Source organism: Coffea eugenioides, chromosome 5 (assembly GCF_003713205.1).
Source record: "Coffea eugenioides isolate CCC68of chromosome 5, Ceug_1.0, whole genome shotgun sequence".
Classification (NCBI taxonomy): Eukaryota; Viridiplantae; Streptophyta; class Magnoliopsida; order Gentianales; family Rubiaceae; genus Coffea; species Coffea eugenioides.
In genome coordinates, this window is record NC_040039.1 from 28,867,607 (window position 1) to 28,883,147 (window position 15,541).

The following is a 15,541-nucleotide window of genomic DNA, read 5'->3' on the forward strand; positions in this document are numbered from 1 at the left end:
AATAGTGAGGCATACGAAAGGCAATGTTGGAAAGAAACTATATTCTCGTTCGTAAAATGAGTATCGTAGTGGCATATTTTGAAATGGTATAAAAGTGTTACAAATAGTTGAAAATATATGAACTAAGAGATTTTTTTGAAGCCTTAGAGGTACAACGTGATATCCTTAAAATTCGGAATGGATGATTATGAAATTATCCTTGGTTACAATTGTACTTGTTACATTCACCATTATCCGTACCCCTTGGGTATATGTACGTGAAGTAAGATAAAACTATTTCATTTTGTATCAAGGTATTCTGATGGCATTACATGCATCACATAAAACTTGGTAATCAACTCATATAATGGCTCTAAATGTGGCTATTGATAATGGTTGTGGTTAAAAAAATTTGGTTGTGAATAATGATTTAGGTTGCTGACAATGAAAGTGTGTCGCAAATTAGGTTGTTGACAAGTTTATATGTTGATAATGAAGGTGTCGCAAATTAGGTTGCTGATTTACAAATTATATACGTAGATAAAATGTGGGTCGCAATGCAAATTTTTCATCACAAAAGAATTCGACATAAAAACTTTTTGTGACTGAATTTTTATTAGTCAGAAAAAAAGCTTTTACAAACATGTGCATTGCAAATGATCAAATTTCTAGTGATGGAGTTTGGTTTTATAAAAAATGAGTATGGATCTTGTTTTCAAAGAAAGGTTAGAAGGAGCTCCGTATGTTTCTTTGTGCTTTATGTAGATGACATTAATATTAATTAGAGAAATGATGTGCCTTTACTCCAGTCAGTTAAGATGTGTACAAGAATTTGTGATACATCTGGAAACCTGCTTACATAAGGGGTCAATTGAATGTATTCCTAAAACTTAAGGGGTCAAAATCCGAATATGCCATTTGGGCTTTCAATATTAACATTAGCAAGCTGACGTGTACAACTCCTACTGGTCACTACACGTTGCTTCACGTCACTCATATTCTTGGTCCCATAATAAAAAAAAACCCACACACAAAAATAGAGGGTTTTTCCTCTTCAAATTGATGAAATTCACGTGGTCACACACTTACTCACACAGCAAAAACCCCAGAGAAAGCACAAAAAAAAAAAAAGGGAAAGAACGAAAAAAATGCGTGGATTATTCTTCGGATTTTCATTTATATTGATTTGCATAGAGCTATTTGTAGGTGCTAATGCATTGTATGGTCCCTCTTCCCCTGTTGTTCAGTTAAATCCTTCCAATTTCAAGTCCAAGGTAAATTATATCTGGGTTTCTTTTTTTCCCTCTGTTTTTCCTTGTTCATTAGTGTAGATTGCGATCTAAATCTGTTTTCTCTATTTGTATTTCTGTTTTTTTTTTCAATTTACTGGCTTTTCTGGTTGTGGTCCAAAAAACTTTAGAATTTGTCAGAATTCAGATATCTGACAAATCGGACGCGTAAGAGATCGAATATGACTGCATTATGGTTAAAATTTGTATGATTTTTCTGCTTCTCGTTTTCATAATTATGATTTCCAGCTTTAATATGCTAAGTTTTGTGGAAAAAGTCAGGTTTGCTTATGTGTAGGAAAATTTGTCCAAAGGCATGTTTCAAGGTTACTAATGAAGTATGGTACAATTTCGAGCTATTTATAATGGTGAAAATTGCTATGCTGTTTCTGCCTTTTATTTTCACAATTATGATTTCCGGCTCTTATAGGCTAAGATTTGTGTGGAAGAATCAGGTTTGGTTATATGTAGGATAGTTTGTACAAAGGCAGTCTTCAATGTCTACTTGTCAATTAGGATGCAATTTTTGAGCCATTTTTATCTTATAAAAGGGCTTTTGGTCTGATTTTTGTATGAAATGTGCACATATTTGTGTACATTTAGTGATACATGTTGTAATAAAGTCAGTACAAATTAAATAGTTCAAAATGTTTACCTTCTTTTTGAAATAGTCTTGTAGTGTGCGTCCCTCCTTTGTAAATATATTTTTGAATGTGGAACATTTGATTTTACTTTTTTTTCATTTTGTGATTGCAGGTCCTTAATTCTAATGGGGTTGTGTTAGTTGAGTTTTTTGCACCGTGGTGTGGTCATTGTAAAGCTTTGACACCGACATGGGAAAAAGCAGCTTCAGTTTTGAAAGGTGTTGCTACTGTGGCAGCTCTGGATGCTGATGCTCATCAGTCCCTTGCTCAGGTTTTTATTGCTGACACTGTGTTCTTGTCTAAAACGACTAATTATAAAACCTGCGGTGATGGAATTGTGTTATGCTTTCTGGTGTTAGTCAATAGCAGTCGGTAAAATATTGTAGAACGACTGGCAATATTGAATGTACTGTTGAGAAAATCTGATGACCTGTTTCATGAAGAAAATGAACAATTGGCTTGAAAAAGGCATTCAGTTTTAGACCACATTATGGAAATGGAAAAAACATTGAGAAAGACTGTCCAATGAAAGTGTAGAAATAGATGTCAACTTGTATGTTTTGAGTGTCTTGATTGGAAGGTGACGGTGTAGAAGTAAATAGTTGTAGTCTAGGTTGATGATGATGATGGCATTGGCTTTGAGGTCAGTTAGTAGATCGAATTGACTGGTAGTAATATCATTGTTATAGCTTAATACTCCCGTAGATTTGACTTTTCTTGTCATGCAGTGATGGCAGTGACCAGAGAAGTAGGAGGGAAAAAACTGATACGCCCAAACTATGATGTTTGATAGGCTTATATTTTTATTAAGTATCCATGTAACACTTGCTGATCATGAGAAGCGAATAATGTTTAATAACTACATACCTGTTGTTCATTGATAAAACATTTGATTCTATTGTTACCTCTAGAAGCAAGAGTCTGCACAGAGAAATGGAATGTGAATATCTTCTTTTCCAAGTGATATGGTAGTATAAAGAGATATTTGTCTGGAGAGTGAGAAGCTTGAAATTTTGAAGAACAAATACTATTGTTGGAAGTAATTGAATTGGCTCATTAAATAATCCTAGACTGAGTGTGATGCTGAACTGATGGTGGTTTTTCATTCTACTTACAAATCTTACAACAGCTACAGTCCCCCCAATGGATCTTCTTCTCTTTTTCTTTTTTTTTTTTACTTTTTTGTTTAGACTTGTTATTTTTCATAGTTTAAAAAATTTTGGCCTCTTTTGATGATGCAAAAGCAATTTTTATGTTTCTGAAGATTAAAAATTCAGAGCTGTGGGATGTAAGGTTCAGATATGGATTTGCATGTTAAAAGCAAGGATCTTGGATGCTTCCTCTAAGACTTGCATACTTGTGGTTTTTGGTGTAATTCTGTGATTTTTTTCTTGACATATGATATTTGATATCATTAATATAAGGCTACTGTTATTAGAATTTGTTTTCAACTAATCTTCTTGCATGTTGGTATTGATCTGCAGGAATATGGAATTAAAGGATTTCCTACCATTAAGGTTTTTGCACCGGGGAAATCTCCGGTTGACTATCAAGGAGCAAGAGACGTCAAGCCAATCGCTGAATTTGCGTTGCAACAGGTAATTATTTTATCTTTGCAAGTTTGGCAGATGAGCTCATAACATAACTTATGGCTATCTTGCTGTCTTACTTTGACCTTGATGCAAGGTGCTTTACAATAAGGCAGATGGGGTTGCCCAGGTTAATTTTAATTTTAATTTTACTACATGTAATTGGTCATTTTGTTTTCCCAAAGTATTTCATTTTTTTTGGCAGTAATAGCTGGTTGGGATATTATTTGGACAGTTTTAGTAAAATGACTGGAAAGATCTACAGGGGACTACATTTAACATAAATTAGATAAGAACTAGTAAGCTTTCTTGGATAGTCATTATGTATGACACCTTATTCATCCGCATAAGTTTGGTTGAATTTTGTTCAAGCTACCTCATAGTTGTGTTCAATCATTACACAAAGATACGGATGGTTGTATTCTGTGCACAGATTAAGGCTCTCCTAAAGGATCGGTTGAATGGAAAGGCAACAGGAGGATCAAGTGAGAAGAGTGAGAAGTCTGAACCTAGTGTATCAGTTGAATTGAACTCTCATAATTTTGATGATTTGGTGCTAAAAAGCAAAGATCTATGGATTGTTGAGTTTTTTGCACCTTGGTAAGGTTCTTGCTGAGCAGAATTAGATTCCCTTTTCTATTTCATTCTAGTCCTTTATTTTGAATATATATATATATATATTGTATGCATATCAACAATATCCTGGTATCTATCAAATAGCTAGAGCATTGCAAATTTTTTTCCTTCCTGTTTCTATGCAAATTTGAGTCCTTAAATGGGGTATATGCCTGCAAATGTATATGGAAGTACCTTTAAATTTCTTAACATTGTGCTAAGAATTGTTATTTTCCTTCTTGTGCAATGTGAATACTGAAGAATACTTGCTGTAATTCGCAATGGATTTATGGGTCAATGAATATTACATGGCATAAGCCTTAATTTGGCTGGATAAAATTCTACACACTGGATTATTTTCTTGCCCTTCATGTTGGGCTTGGTCTAATATGATATCAGAAACTATGCATTGACATATATTCGATGTGAAATGAAATTATATCATGACCTTAACCTCTAGCTTTCTTTAGCTAAACTGATTCTCTAATAGTAAGCACTCCCCTAGTTTTGATTTAATGAGTTTTATTATTAAGAGTCATTACACTCCTTAGCGGGAAGACAAAAATGGACATAGTTCTGGGCTTTTTCTCCTCATGATATCTAGCCTGTGCACCTACTGAATTTGTAACTCAAAAAGAAGTAGATGTACTAGAGCACTAAAGGCTTTACTTCCCTACGTAAAAAGAACCTTGTAAATGCAGCTTAAATGCCATTGTGCAAACAACCTAACCTCTCAATGGTTGTAATTTCTCTTAATTGCCGAGGTCTTAGCACTATTTTGTTGGATGCCTATGACATTTCAGAAGTTAATAATCAGATCTCTTTCGGCTCTAATAATTCGTCATGGAATGTTTTTTTGAATTTTGTGATATCTTGGGAATTCATCACTCTCACATCTGATTTGTCTTAAGAAACCTTTCTTTGTATCATAATGTTTCCACCCTTTTCAAAATTTAACCCATATATGATATTTAATGTTCTGATTAATGAATTTGAAATCTTCCCTTCTTAAGGTGTGGACACTGTAAGAGGCTTGCTCCGGAGTGGAAGAAGGCTGCAAATAACCTCAAGGGGAAGGTGAAGTTGGGTCATGTGGACTGTGATGCGGAGAAGGTAAGTTTTAAAATCTGATCTCTCTTTATTATACTTGTTTCTTTTATTGATTTTCTCCTTCCAGTTTTAGCTAATAAGATGAGTGGTCCAATTCACCCGTGGATTTATTAGTGTGTTCTAGTCTATGGTTGGAAACAGAACTTCCTTTCTCTTATAGTGGATCTAAACTTTTCAAACTACTGATTGTGTATGATTGAAATCAAATGCTTTCAAGATGCAATGGTTAAAAGAGTGTGATAGATTAAAATATATTAACTGGCATCAAAGATTTTGACACAATCCTCTCTCTGATGTGTACAAGATGCAATGGTTTCTTCTCTTTTTTTTTTTTTTTCATTTTGTGAAATTTCAATCATAAGAGTTAGACGATTTAAATTTCTTTTAACTGATATTTTCTTCAGCAGTTTTCAGATGTATGCGAAAATTTATTTCTCTTTTTGTTTGATTTGAACTTAGGGGCACTTATGCTTGACACAGCTCTGTATTACTTAATCAGCTTATTGTTGGAATAACAAGATATTCCAAAGCGACTCCAATTGTCTAACAGGGATAGCATATCAATCCAATTCTTCTGTGCAACACAATCTTCTTGTATCCCACTTTGAATTCTTTTGCGATTCCATCAAATATTAGTATGTTTGGATTATTCAGCCAAATGATGACTTCTGAATTCAATTATATGCAACTTGGTTTCAATTATTTGTATGTCTTCTACAGCTATGGAACTTTATTGCTTGTGAGCTAGGGTTGTCTGCAAAAGATAGATATAATGAGGCAATGATACGTAGTCAACAATTTCTTTAATATTTCTTCTTTGTTAAGCTGAATCTTAGTAGAGCGTGCCCCATCTCTAGCATAAATCACTCACTGATTAGCTTGTTCTTTTTTTTTTCCGGAAGATTACCTTGTTCCATTTGCTGAGATTTACAAAGATGCGAGTGGAATGGCTTGAGTTGCTAGAAATTTTTGCAGTAGGCTTAGATAAGGTTGTTTTAACCAGAAGAAGGATTCTTCTGAAAATTTTGGAGATTTCTTTCAGTCATGATGATTTTGTTTCAATAACCTGTCTTCTCAATAACCTCATGCATCAGGAGGGCAAGCATTATGTTTCTGTACCGTGTTCTAACTAAATTTGAAAATCAAAGTGACATCTGACTGTCCTGAAGACAGTTGTAATCCGTTGTTCTTGTTTCTAATGGTGTCAAACTGCCAGTCTCTTATGAGCAGGTTCAACGTGCAAGGATTCCCCACAATATTGGTATTTGGCGCTGACAAGGATAGCCCAAGTCCTTATGAAGGTGCAAGAACTGCCTCGGCCATTGAATCATTTGCTTTGGAGCAGCTGGAGACCAATGTTTTGCCTCCTGAAGTCACTGAGCTGACTGGCCCAGTAAACCCCTCTTCTCTCAGAATCCCCCCTCCCCTCCCTGCCCCTGCCTCCGCCCCCTCCCAAAAAAAAAATGAAGAAAACACCGAATAAGAAAGAGAGAAAAAGAGAGCAATGTAGAAAGACAAATAAAATGGCCTTTAGCGAGTGGGAAATTGTAATTTTTGTTAAGCTGTGATTTATTAGATTGCATACTATGTCATTTTATTAATTCTTGTTATAGGATGTCATGGAAGAGAAATGTGGTTCTGCTGCCATATGTTTTGTGGCTTTCCTGCCTGACATATTAGACTCCAAGGCAGAGGGACGGAACAAGTACCTTGAAATGTTGTTATCAGTTGCTGAGAAGTTCAAAAGAAGCCCATACAGGCAAGACACAACAGTCCTTTTTGCTTTATTCATGAAACAAAATTGAAATTCAATGCAGGCATACTGATATTATGATTTGGAGACTTTTGCAGTTTTGTCTGGGCAGCTGCAGGTAAGCAGTCAGATCTAGAAAAGCAAGTAGGTGTTGGTGGGTATGGATACCCAGCTTTAGTTGCTCTTAATGTGAAGAAAGGAGCTTATGCTCCTCTCAAGAGTGCATTCGGACGAGACCAGATTATGTAAGTATTGCATTTTTTTTCCCTCGCTTGAACTGTTTTCAGGAGCTAGTTAAAAAGTAACCTGCCCTCCTTTTTACTCCAGAGAATTTGTAAAAGAAGCTGGACTTGGCGGAAAGGGGAACCTGCCTCTTGGGGTCACTCCTTCTATTGCAAAAATTGAACCATGGGATGGGAAAGATGGAGAAATCATTGAAGAAGATGAATTCTCCCTTGACGAATTAATGGGGGATGACACTGCAAACAAGGATGAGTTGTAATCCTTTTTAGGTTTAATGTTAACAGACAATTTTGATATATCAGTTGAGGGATTGCTGGTTTAACTCAGTTGCAGATGTAATTTTCTTTAAAAACTGCACGCAACCAAATCCCTAGTTTCCTTTTGAAGGAGAATGTAAAAGTTCATAAACATCCTGTGCAAAATGGTAATTTTTGCTGCATTGGAGTTAAAGCAAATGCAGTATGTGAGCTTGATCTAAAAAAAGGTAGTGCTGTAAACTTGACTTTGCATGTGTTTGATAAAACTCAAGTATGAAATCTGAAATCTAAATTTTGAAATTTGAATTCCTTAAATCATTGAATTGTAAAATACTGAAATTTAAAATTTTGAGTGTAATCTACATCGTAAGTAAGTGAATAGATTTTTACTTAATTTTTAGAGTAAATTTGTCTAGAAAATTTAGATCCACTTAATTCATTAAAGTAATCAAGATGTTTTAACTTTTATTATTAAATATGTTTGAATATGTTAAGGTTTAAATTCATTAAGTATTGAATTAAGTCATCAAATAGTTTGTCTTGGGCATAAATGAACATGATTAGCAGAGTTGAACCAGCCATGCAAATTCTACAGTTTTGGAAGCTGTATTTATCTTAGTATTGAAACCTAGGACAATAAGTTAACCTTCTTTACTATAAAAGAGTCAGAAAATTTTTTTTTTTTTTAACCAAGTGATTCTAGAAGCATTGCTTATATGTCAATTCAAACTATTCTTTCTGTGATCGCAGTATGAATCCAGGCTTCATATTTTTTTTAAAGAAAAGAAGAAGAAGAAGAAGAAGGAAATTGTATTTTTCTAGAAATGTGTTACGGTCTCATAGCTTAGTGCAGAACGAAAGTGGTAAAAGGGCATTGTGAGTTGAGGCTGAAACATATCACATAAACAGCACTATAGCCAAAATTAGATGCCTATGATGTCTTCTTGGCTACTTCACATAAACAGCACTATAATCAGTGTTTTTAGGATAATCTCACATTTGTACCCCAAGGTTTATGATAATTTTACTGACGTCCCCTTACGATTTCAGTGCAGCTCTGTTGATTCAACTAAAAAACTGATTTTCTTCTTTCCTACCTTATTCTTCTCATTGCCACATTAAAGGGGTACGAAAAAAGGGGCTTCCTATTTTAAAATTTCTTGGCTAAGAAATTTATTTTTTATCCCCAGAGTAGTGAGCATATCATTGTGAATAGTGGTCAAAACTTGGGTAGATCTGATTTTCATAAATTCAATGATTCAGATTGTGTCATCACTCACCAATCATGCAACAAATTTCAGGTATCGAGTATCATTGTGAATAGTAGTCAAAATTTGGGTAGATCTGGTATTCATAGACCGAGTGAGTCATTGATCCAATGATCTAAATTGTGCCACACCATTCCGGATTTATCTAAGTGTGAGCCATTGATCCAATAATCTAGATTGTGTCACACCACTTGATGAAATGGTGTGATACAATATGGGTCATTGAATCTTTGAAAATCGGGTCTATCCAAGTGTCAACCAATGAATTGAGATTCAGTGATTCTATATGACAATTTGTAGTAAAAATATGCAGAAAAAGACCATACCATGCAATAGACGGACTTTTCCATATTGTTTGAAATGCAAGAACTACATGTGTTGATACATGAGTCCAATTTGCCATCTCCCTATGGTGGTGATACCACAATTTTGGTGACAAAAATTTAGAGCAAACTGGATGACATGTTAGCTAAAAAGGTAAAACAGTGTTGCATTGTTTAGTTCGAGATACTTCATCCAAGAGCTTGAGAAATATTCTCAATGCCCTGTTAGCATTCTCTAACGCTTCAGCCTGACGAGTTTTCCGTTTTGTATTCTTAGATTGTTTCTTTTGATAAACTGCAAAGAATTTAAAAAGCAAAGGATAGATAACAGAAATCATATGCAGGCTTAAAAACAATGAGAACCAGACAGTCTTTTTTGGCTAGAAATTGGAAGCATGACAAAGGGGGTTATTCAATCAAAGAAAAATCAGGTAAAAATTAGGTTTCTCGGTGAGTTAAAGATACAAATAACAGAATGAAGTCAATTCGGAACAGAATTAATTGCTCTCTTTATAGCTTACTACTCGCAGTGAAAGAATCATGGGAGATTATTATACACTAGAACAAATTAGAATCACACACTAATACAATAAGGGGGTGAAAATTGCTGAAAAGCTAGCTTCTTGAACTATAGCAAAAGAATGTGAATGAAAAAGACAGACTTGGTCATCATCATCATCAAGAGAAGCTTCATCATCATCATCAACAATTTTCTGTGCTGCCTCCGTTGCACCATTGCCATTTTCCAAAGCATCCAGCCAAGCAAGAATCGCCTTTGAAAGTTGAAACCCTCCTCCCCAAAAAAAAAAGGCGCACACACACACAAAAGAAAAACTGAATATGAAATAAAATTAAACATTATGGACCAGAGTTCGATTATCAGAGCTGGGATGTGCAGCCGCCATTTTGGGAGCAACCTTGCAGGACCGAGTTGACATTCTTCGAACTGAATTCGATACATCTCCTCCATTCCTAACATCAAAAAATTGGCCGCAATAGTCACAAGTATGGGCATCTGGAGATGCAAATTAAAAACTAAAAATATCGTATAAATCTTCACAACTGCAAAAACTCAAAAAACATTTGGAATATAAGAATGACATAGCAGTGTTACATGTTTAAATATGAAGAAAAGAAAAAAAATATAAAATAATCAATAATACTCAATGGTATTCTTAGCGATTGGGTTTTAGGCTCTTTATCAAACCAAGCCTACTAGGGTCAAATTTGGGCAGATAAATACAAATTAAGTAGATATAAGGGTTAAATATTTTATATCTTTCCTTAAATTATATTGTTATTTTTATTTTTGGTAAAAAAAGATTCTATTTTCACTTTATTTTTATAAAAATTAAAAATTTTCATGTTGAAGGGCCAGTAGGACTTGTTTTCAATTTAGTTATTTAAAAATCTAGATTTCATGAATGGTACCATTATTTATTTGATTTGATTAATAGGGCACTCGTTAAAAGTAATTTCAAGTGTTTTTTTTTCAAAAAAGTATAATTAATTTGAAAAAGTGTCTAAATACATGGGTTAAGTTACAAAATCCTTATTTACTTTTTGAATCCATGACCTATGGATATTATTTAATTTGTATTTTATAAAATTTGACCTTTTAGTTAGGATTGAAAAATTAAAGAAAAAATTATTATTTCCTTTCTCACTTTTAGTAGGAATAGTGATATTTTTTCTTTATTTATCCCTCACTTGACAAATGAATCCATAAATATGTAAAAAAACCAAATTCAAGCTATAAATGATTTCTTTAATTTAGCTTGCTAATCATTAATTATTTATAGTTTCCTTGGTCTTCAAACCATTAAATTGTGCATAGTTATTTATTGTAAAACTAACCAATTTAAAAGATGTTTTCTTAGTATTGTTTGATAGTCATTAAATGGGCAAACTTATTTTTGTTAAGGTTTATATTTCACTAATTAGTAACTTCACTAAATAACTTGTAGAGAAAACAAATGGAGAAAATACACCAAATACCAAGAATCTAAATTGTAGAATCCACTAATGGTCCAAAACTACAAGTGAATGAATTCACCTCTTGTTACTACTCTTGTTTAACTAGGAATTCATTTCTAAATTTAACCAAAACTCACTCTCATGATGGATTGGTTATTACTAGCCTTAGACTCCCCTACTCTCATGGTGAAAATCTAAAACTAGTTCATTTACTACATGAAATGCTTAAGAAAATCCACTTAAGTGCACCTCTATACTCGTGAGCCTACTCCTTAGGTTCCATTTATCACATTTTCATTCTTGTTACCAATTATCATTGAATAACAACAACTAATGACTGGTAATTAGTGATCAAGAAATCACAAGAATTAACACATATATAAATGGATAAGTCAGTACAAGATGCAACAAGAGTAATCACATTCAACTCATATTCACGGAATCATTAGTTTCATCTATTCCCTAGATTTAGAACATAGTTCAACGTATTACATAAAGCAAGTAAGAACAAAGATATTGAACAAAATAAAGACAAGGTTGAGAAAAGTTTAGCCAAAAGATGAACAAACTTCCAAAGTTCTTCTATTACTCCTCCAAAATGAGTTATTACAATGATGCTTTTCTCCAAATTCTTCTTACAAGTTTATCTCCTCCAATGGGAAAAAAATATCTATTTTAAGTGCTAAAAAATAGAACTCTTTCTTCTTGCACAAAATATTATATATATATATATATATGTATATATATATATGTATATATATATATGTATATATATATAGATGGAACAAAGTCAAGGAATAAGGCTTAAAATATCATCATTACAGCTTTAATTAAACTGCAAGATGTCCCTCAAAAGAAGTGAAATAATAGAGTTGAAGTCAAGTGGAACAAGTTGTATTCATAACATTTGATCAGAATCCCTTCGACAATTCAGCCAAAATTCCGGTCGGATTCTTAGAGGGATTGCTTCCCTATTTTACTTGCATTTTGTTCCTTCAATCAACACTCTTTGCCTGAAATCTATCCAGCAATCCCTGCATGGATTCTTGGAGGGATTCGAGCCAACATCCTTCACCGAAAATTTTCTTCTTTTTCTTACTTTTGTGACTGGAACCACCTTAAAACTTGCCATTCTCCCAAACTTTAGGAATTCAATCAACATAATACAAACATATTCCTTATCCAAAATGAAGTCTATTTCCATCTCCTATAAAAACATAAATATAATGCAAGTAAAAAGGACATAAACCACTTAGAAACTCTAATAAATTTGTTAACCAAATTCTAGCCCAAAAATGACTTTGTTTCAACCTTTAACTTCCCAAAAGTGACTAAAAATGACAAAATATCTCATCAAAAGATTGCACAATATTGTCACTTATCAGCTTTTTTTTTTTTTTTTTGATAAGTGGGAGGTCTTGAATCCAAGACCTCTTACTTACAATCCCTCTCATTTTACCACCCAATCTAACCCTCTCCTGACCATATACAATTCTCATCAAGTGTTGAATTTTTTTCCATCTAAGATAGTGTTCAATTTCAAATTTCACTAGGGGAGAAAAAGAATGTAGGGGGGATGAAGACTTAGCTTGATCAATACTTTGTTTTAATTTTAACAAAACAAAATGATGATTTGAACTAATCTTTTTACATGAGAAATGATTTAGGATAGATTCTTAGTCCATTGGAATTAGAAGGAATGAAGGTCAAGAAGAAATAAAAGATGTCAGTGTCTGTCAGATGCAAGGATTGGACACATCTCATCTATTTGCCGTCTGAAAATTTGAGAGCAAAAGTTGGAGCATTCTGACCTCCTTTCGGACGCATCTGTTGGACACAACAAATTTGAATTGGACGTTCGATCATCTGTCGGACATAGGGATCAAATGCAGAGGGTTTCTGTCGAATGTCCGACAGCTCTAATGGCTACTTTCTAACAACTAGTTTTTTGATCGTTGGAGAAGTTTTTGGGGCAAAGTTTCACCATCTATAAATACCCAAGTATGAGAAGAAAAGAGATTTTTACCTACACAAAATACAAATTTTGAAGAGTTATATTTGGGTAAAAATATACTTTGATTATTTTATAGGTGTGGAAAAAGTTGGGTTTGTGAGGTCTCTCATTAAGAAGAAGTAAAATCTTGGATAAGGTGAGTCTCACTTGTAAATAGTTCTTAATTGGTTGAGTGAGTTTTAATTGTAACTAGTTGAGGGTTAACTAGGAAAATTGTAAAATTCCTTGGCTCAACTAAAGGCATTTAGAGTGAGAAAGGAGTGAGCCTTCACTTGTACAAGTTGGTTAGTATCACCGTCATTTGAAAAAGCTACTTGGTTGATTTAACTTTAAGTTTGGAGAAATTTGGAAGTTTGTTGGTTTGCATTTCTATCTTTTACCTTTTCTTTTTACTATTTAATTGTGCAATCTTTGTTGAGTTTTATTGAATTAATTGAATCATTTGCTATATTTTTGTGAATTTTATTTGAAACATTTTTATTGGGTGAATATTTGCAATTATTTACTTGATTTATTAACAACCTAATTCATCCCTCTCTTAGATTGTTTTGGGTCTTTACAATTGGTATTCGAGCTTGATCTCCTAGAGATTAAACCAATGTTTTTAAACTCGGACCGGCCAGTGAACCGGAGAGGTGGCCGGTTCACGGTCCGATCGGTCGGACCGGTTGGACCGGCCGGTTCAACGGTTCTCTGTTTTTTTTTTTTTTTTTTTTAGTGTTAAGTACTAAAGCAGGTTTTCATTCTACACTTGAACTTTACCAACATAACTTAATTTAAGTTATGATAATAATAAATTTTCTAAAAGTTATACATAAAACATGGAATGATAAATATAATTAAAATATCATAATTCACCACAAGTTTTCATAAATTTATTATAAACATAAATAGATACAATCCAAATGTTCACCAATTATCACAAATAAAAACACAAAAAATAAATAAATTAAATATTGAAATTCTTTTACAACCCTTAAAAAAATCCATGAAAGAATTCAAGTTAAGACAAACCATTTGAATAGCAAACTTTTATCAGTGGCATAATAAGCAACCACACCACCTTCACAATTTCATCAACTTAAGCTGAAAAAGTTAAAATTTTATTATAAAAATATAAATCTAATTGCTCAAACTCAAAAAAACTAAAAATTTTTGAAAAACAAATATACAGTTAAACACATAAAAAATTAATTGCTACTAAACATTACTAATTAACATGTTATATTAAATTCAATGATCCTATACCATTAATTATTTTAAATTCAATTATCAATAGCTTCGATTATGTGCCAACTACCATTTTTTTGACCAGCCCAATGTTATCATTTGTAATTCCTACCCAATTCCTACACAGATGTGCACTACTTTTGCAAAAATTTCATCCTTAATTAATCAAATAAAAATAAAACAAAAATGAGGGAAACATATGAAAATTGAGGGAAAAAAGAAGAAAATGCAAAAAAATCAACTAAAGATAATAATATAGAAGAAAAAACCTTGAAAAGAAAAAAATTAAACTTACCAAGATGTTGGAAAACAACAAAAGTTGAAATTTTCAACTTGTTTACAATCTGCTAAAGATAATAACCTGATAATAATGGTGAAGACTTGAGAAAATCTTGTTGTGGATATTTGGGTTAAAAATGGTTAAGAAGAAAAAATTGAAAAAAAAATAAGAGAAGAACTTGATATTTTAATATATTTTTTAGTCAAGTAGAATTCTCAACAAACTTAACTACAGTCTAGCGGTAAGATTGTCATATGCAAACTTGGAGACCCAAGTTCGAATCATAGCTATACCATTCTTGATATTTTGTTGAAGAATTTGAAAAAACCGTCGGTTCACAGTTCTAAACGGTTCACACGGTTCGTCCGGGTTTCAACGGTTCTCCATGAACTTCCGGCTTTAGCATTAGACCGGACCGGTGACATGGCCGGTTTGCGGTCCAATCGGTCGAACCGGCCGGTCCGATCCGGTTCTGAAAACATTGGATTAAACTCAACCGGCTTAGGAGAAAAGATCATGACAACCAACTTGTTATTAGGAACATCTATAAATGAACCACCGGTGTTTAATGATAAAAATTATAATGTGTGAAAAAATAGGATAGAAACTTTTATTAAATCTATTGATTCTGATTTGTGGTATATTGTTGTGGATGGTCCTTATAAAACTTTAATCACAAAGAGAGGAAAAATTAGAGAAAAGACTAAGAAAGAGCTAAATGAAAATGATAAAAGAATATTGGCACAAAACGTATAAGTTATGGATGTTCTTTGTAAAGGTTTGGATGAAGACAGAAAGAGTAAAAGATTGTAAAAGTGCTCAAGAAATTTGGAGAAAATTGGAAGAATTCTATGAGAATAAAAATTTTAATTTTAGTGAAGAAAAGGAAGAAAATTCAACTTCAAATTCTAATGAGGAAGAGAATATAGATGATTTAATAGTTGAAAAAATTGTTAAACGTTTGTAAGAA

At 33.1% G+C, this 15,541-nt stretch overlaps 2 protein-coding genes across 2 annotated transcripts; one reads left to right on the forward strand and one right to left on the reverse strand.

The window, feature by feature from the left end:
* The first annotated feature begins 1,060 nt into the window (after positions 1 to 1,060).
* On the forward strand, positions 1,061 to 7,719 carry LOC113770602 (protein disulfide isomerase-like 2-3). Its single transcript, XM_027315117.1, has 9 exons — positions 1,061 to 1,253; positions 2,025 to 2,183; positions 3,397 to 3,510; positions 3,935 to 4,101; positions 5,130 to 5,229; positions 6,443 to 6,619; positions 6,840 to 6,985; positions 7,078 to 7,224; positions 7,307 to 7,719. The coding sequence occupies exons 1-9, from the start codon at positions 1,128 to 1,130 to the stop codon at positions 7,479 to 7,481; spliced, it is 1,311 nt and encodes a 436-aa protein (XP_027170918.1). The 5' UTR covers positions 1,061 to 1,127; the 3' UTR covers positions 7,482 to 7,719.
* Positions 7,720 to 9,216: 1,497 nt separating this feature from the next.
* Positions 9,217 to 10,643, reverse strand: LOC113771344 (SWR1 complex subunit 6-like). Its single transcript, XM_027315936.1, has 4 exons — positions 10,631 to 10,643; positions 9,937 to 10,085; positions 9,729 to 9,843; positions 9,217 to 9,365 (listed from the first exon to the last, which is right to left on the reverse strand). The coding sequence occupies exons 1-4, from the start codon at positions 10,641 to 10,643 to the stop codon at positions 9,217 to 9,219; spliced, it is 426 nt and encodes a 141-aa protein (XP_027171737.1).
* Positions 10,644 to 15,541: the final 4,898 nt, after the last annotated feature.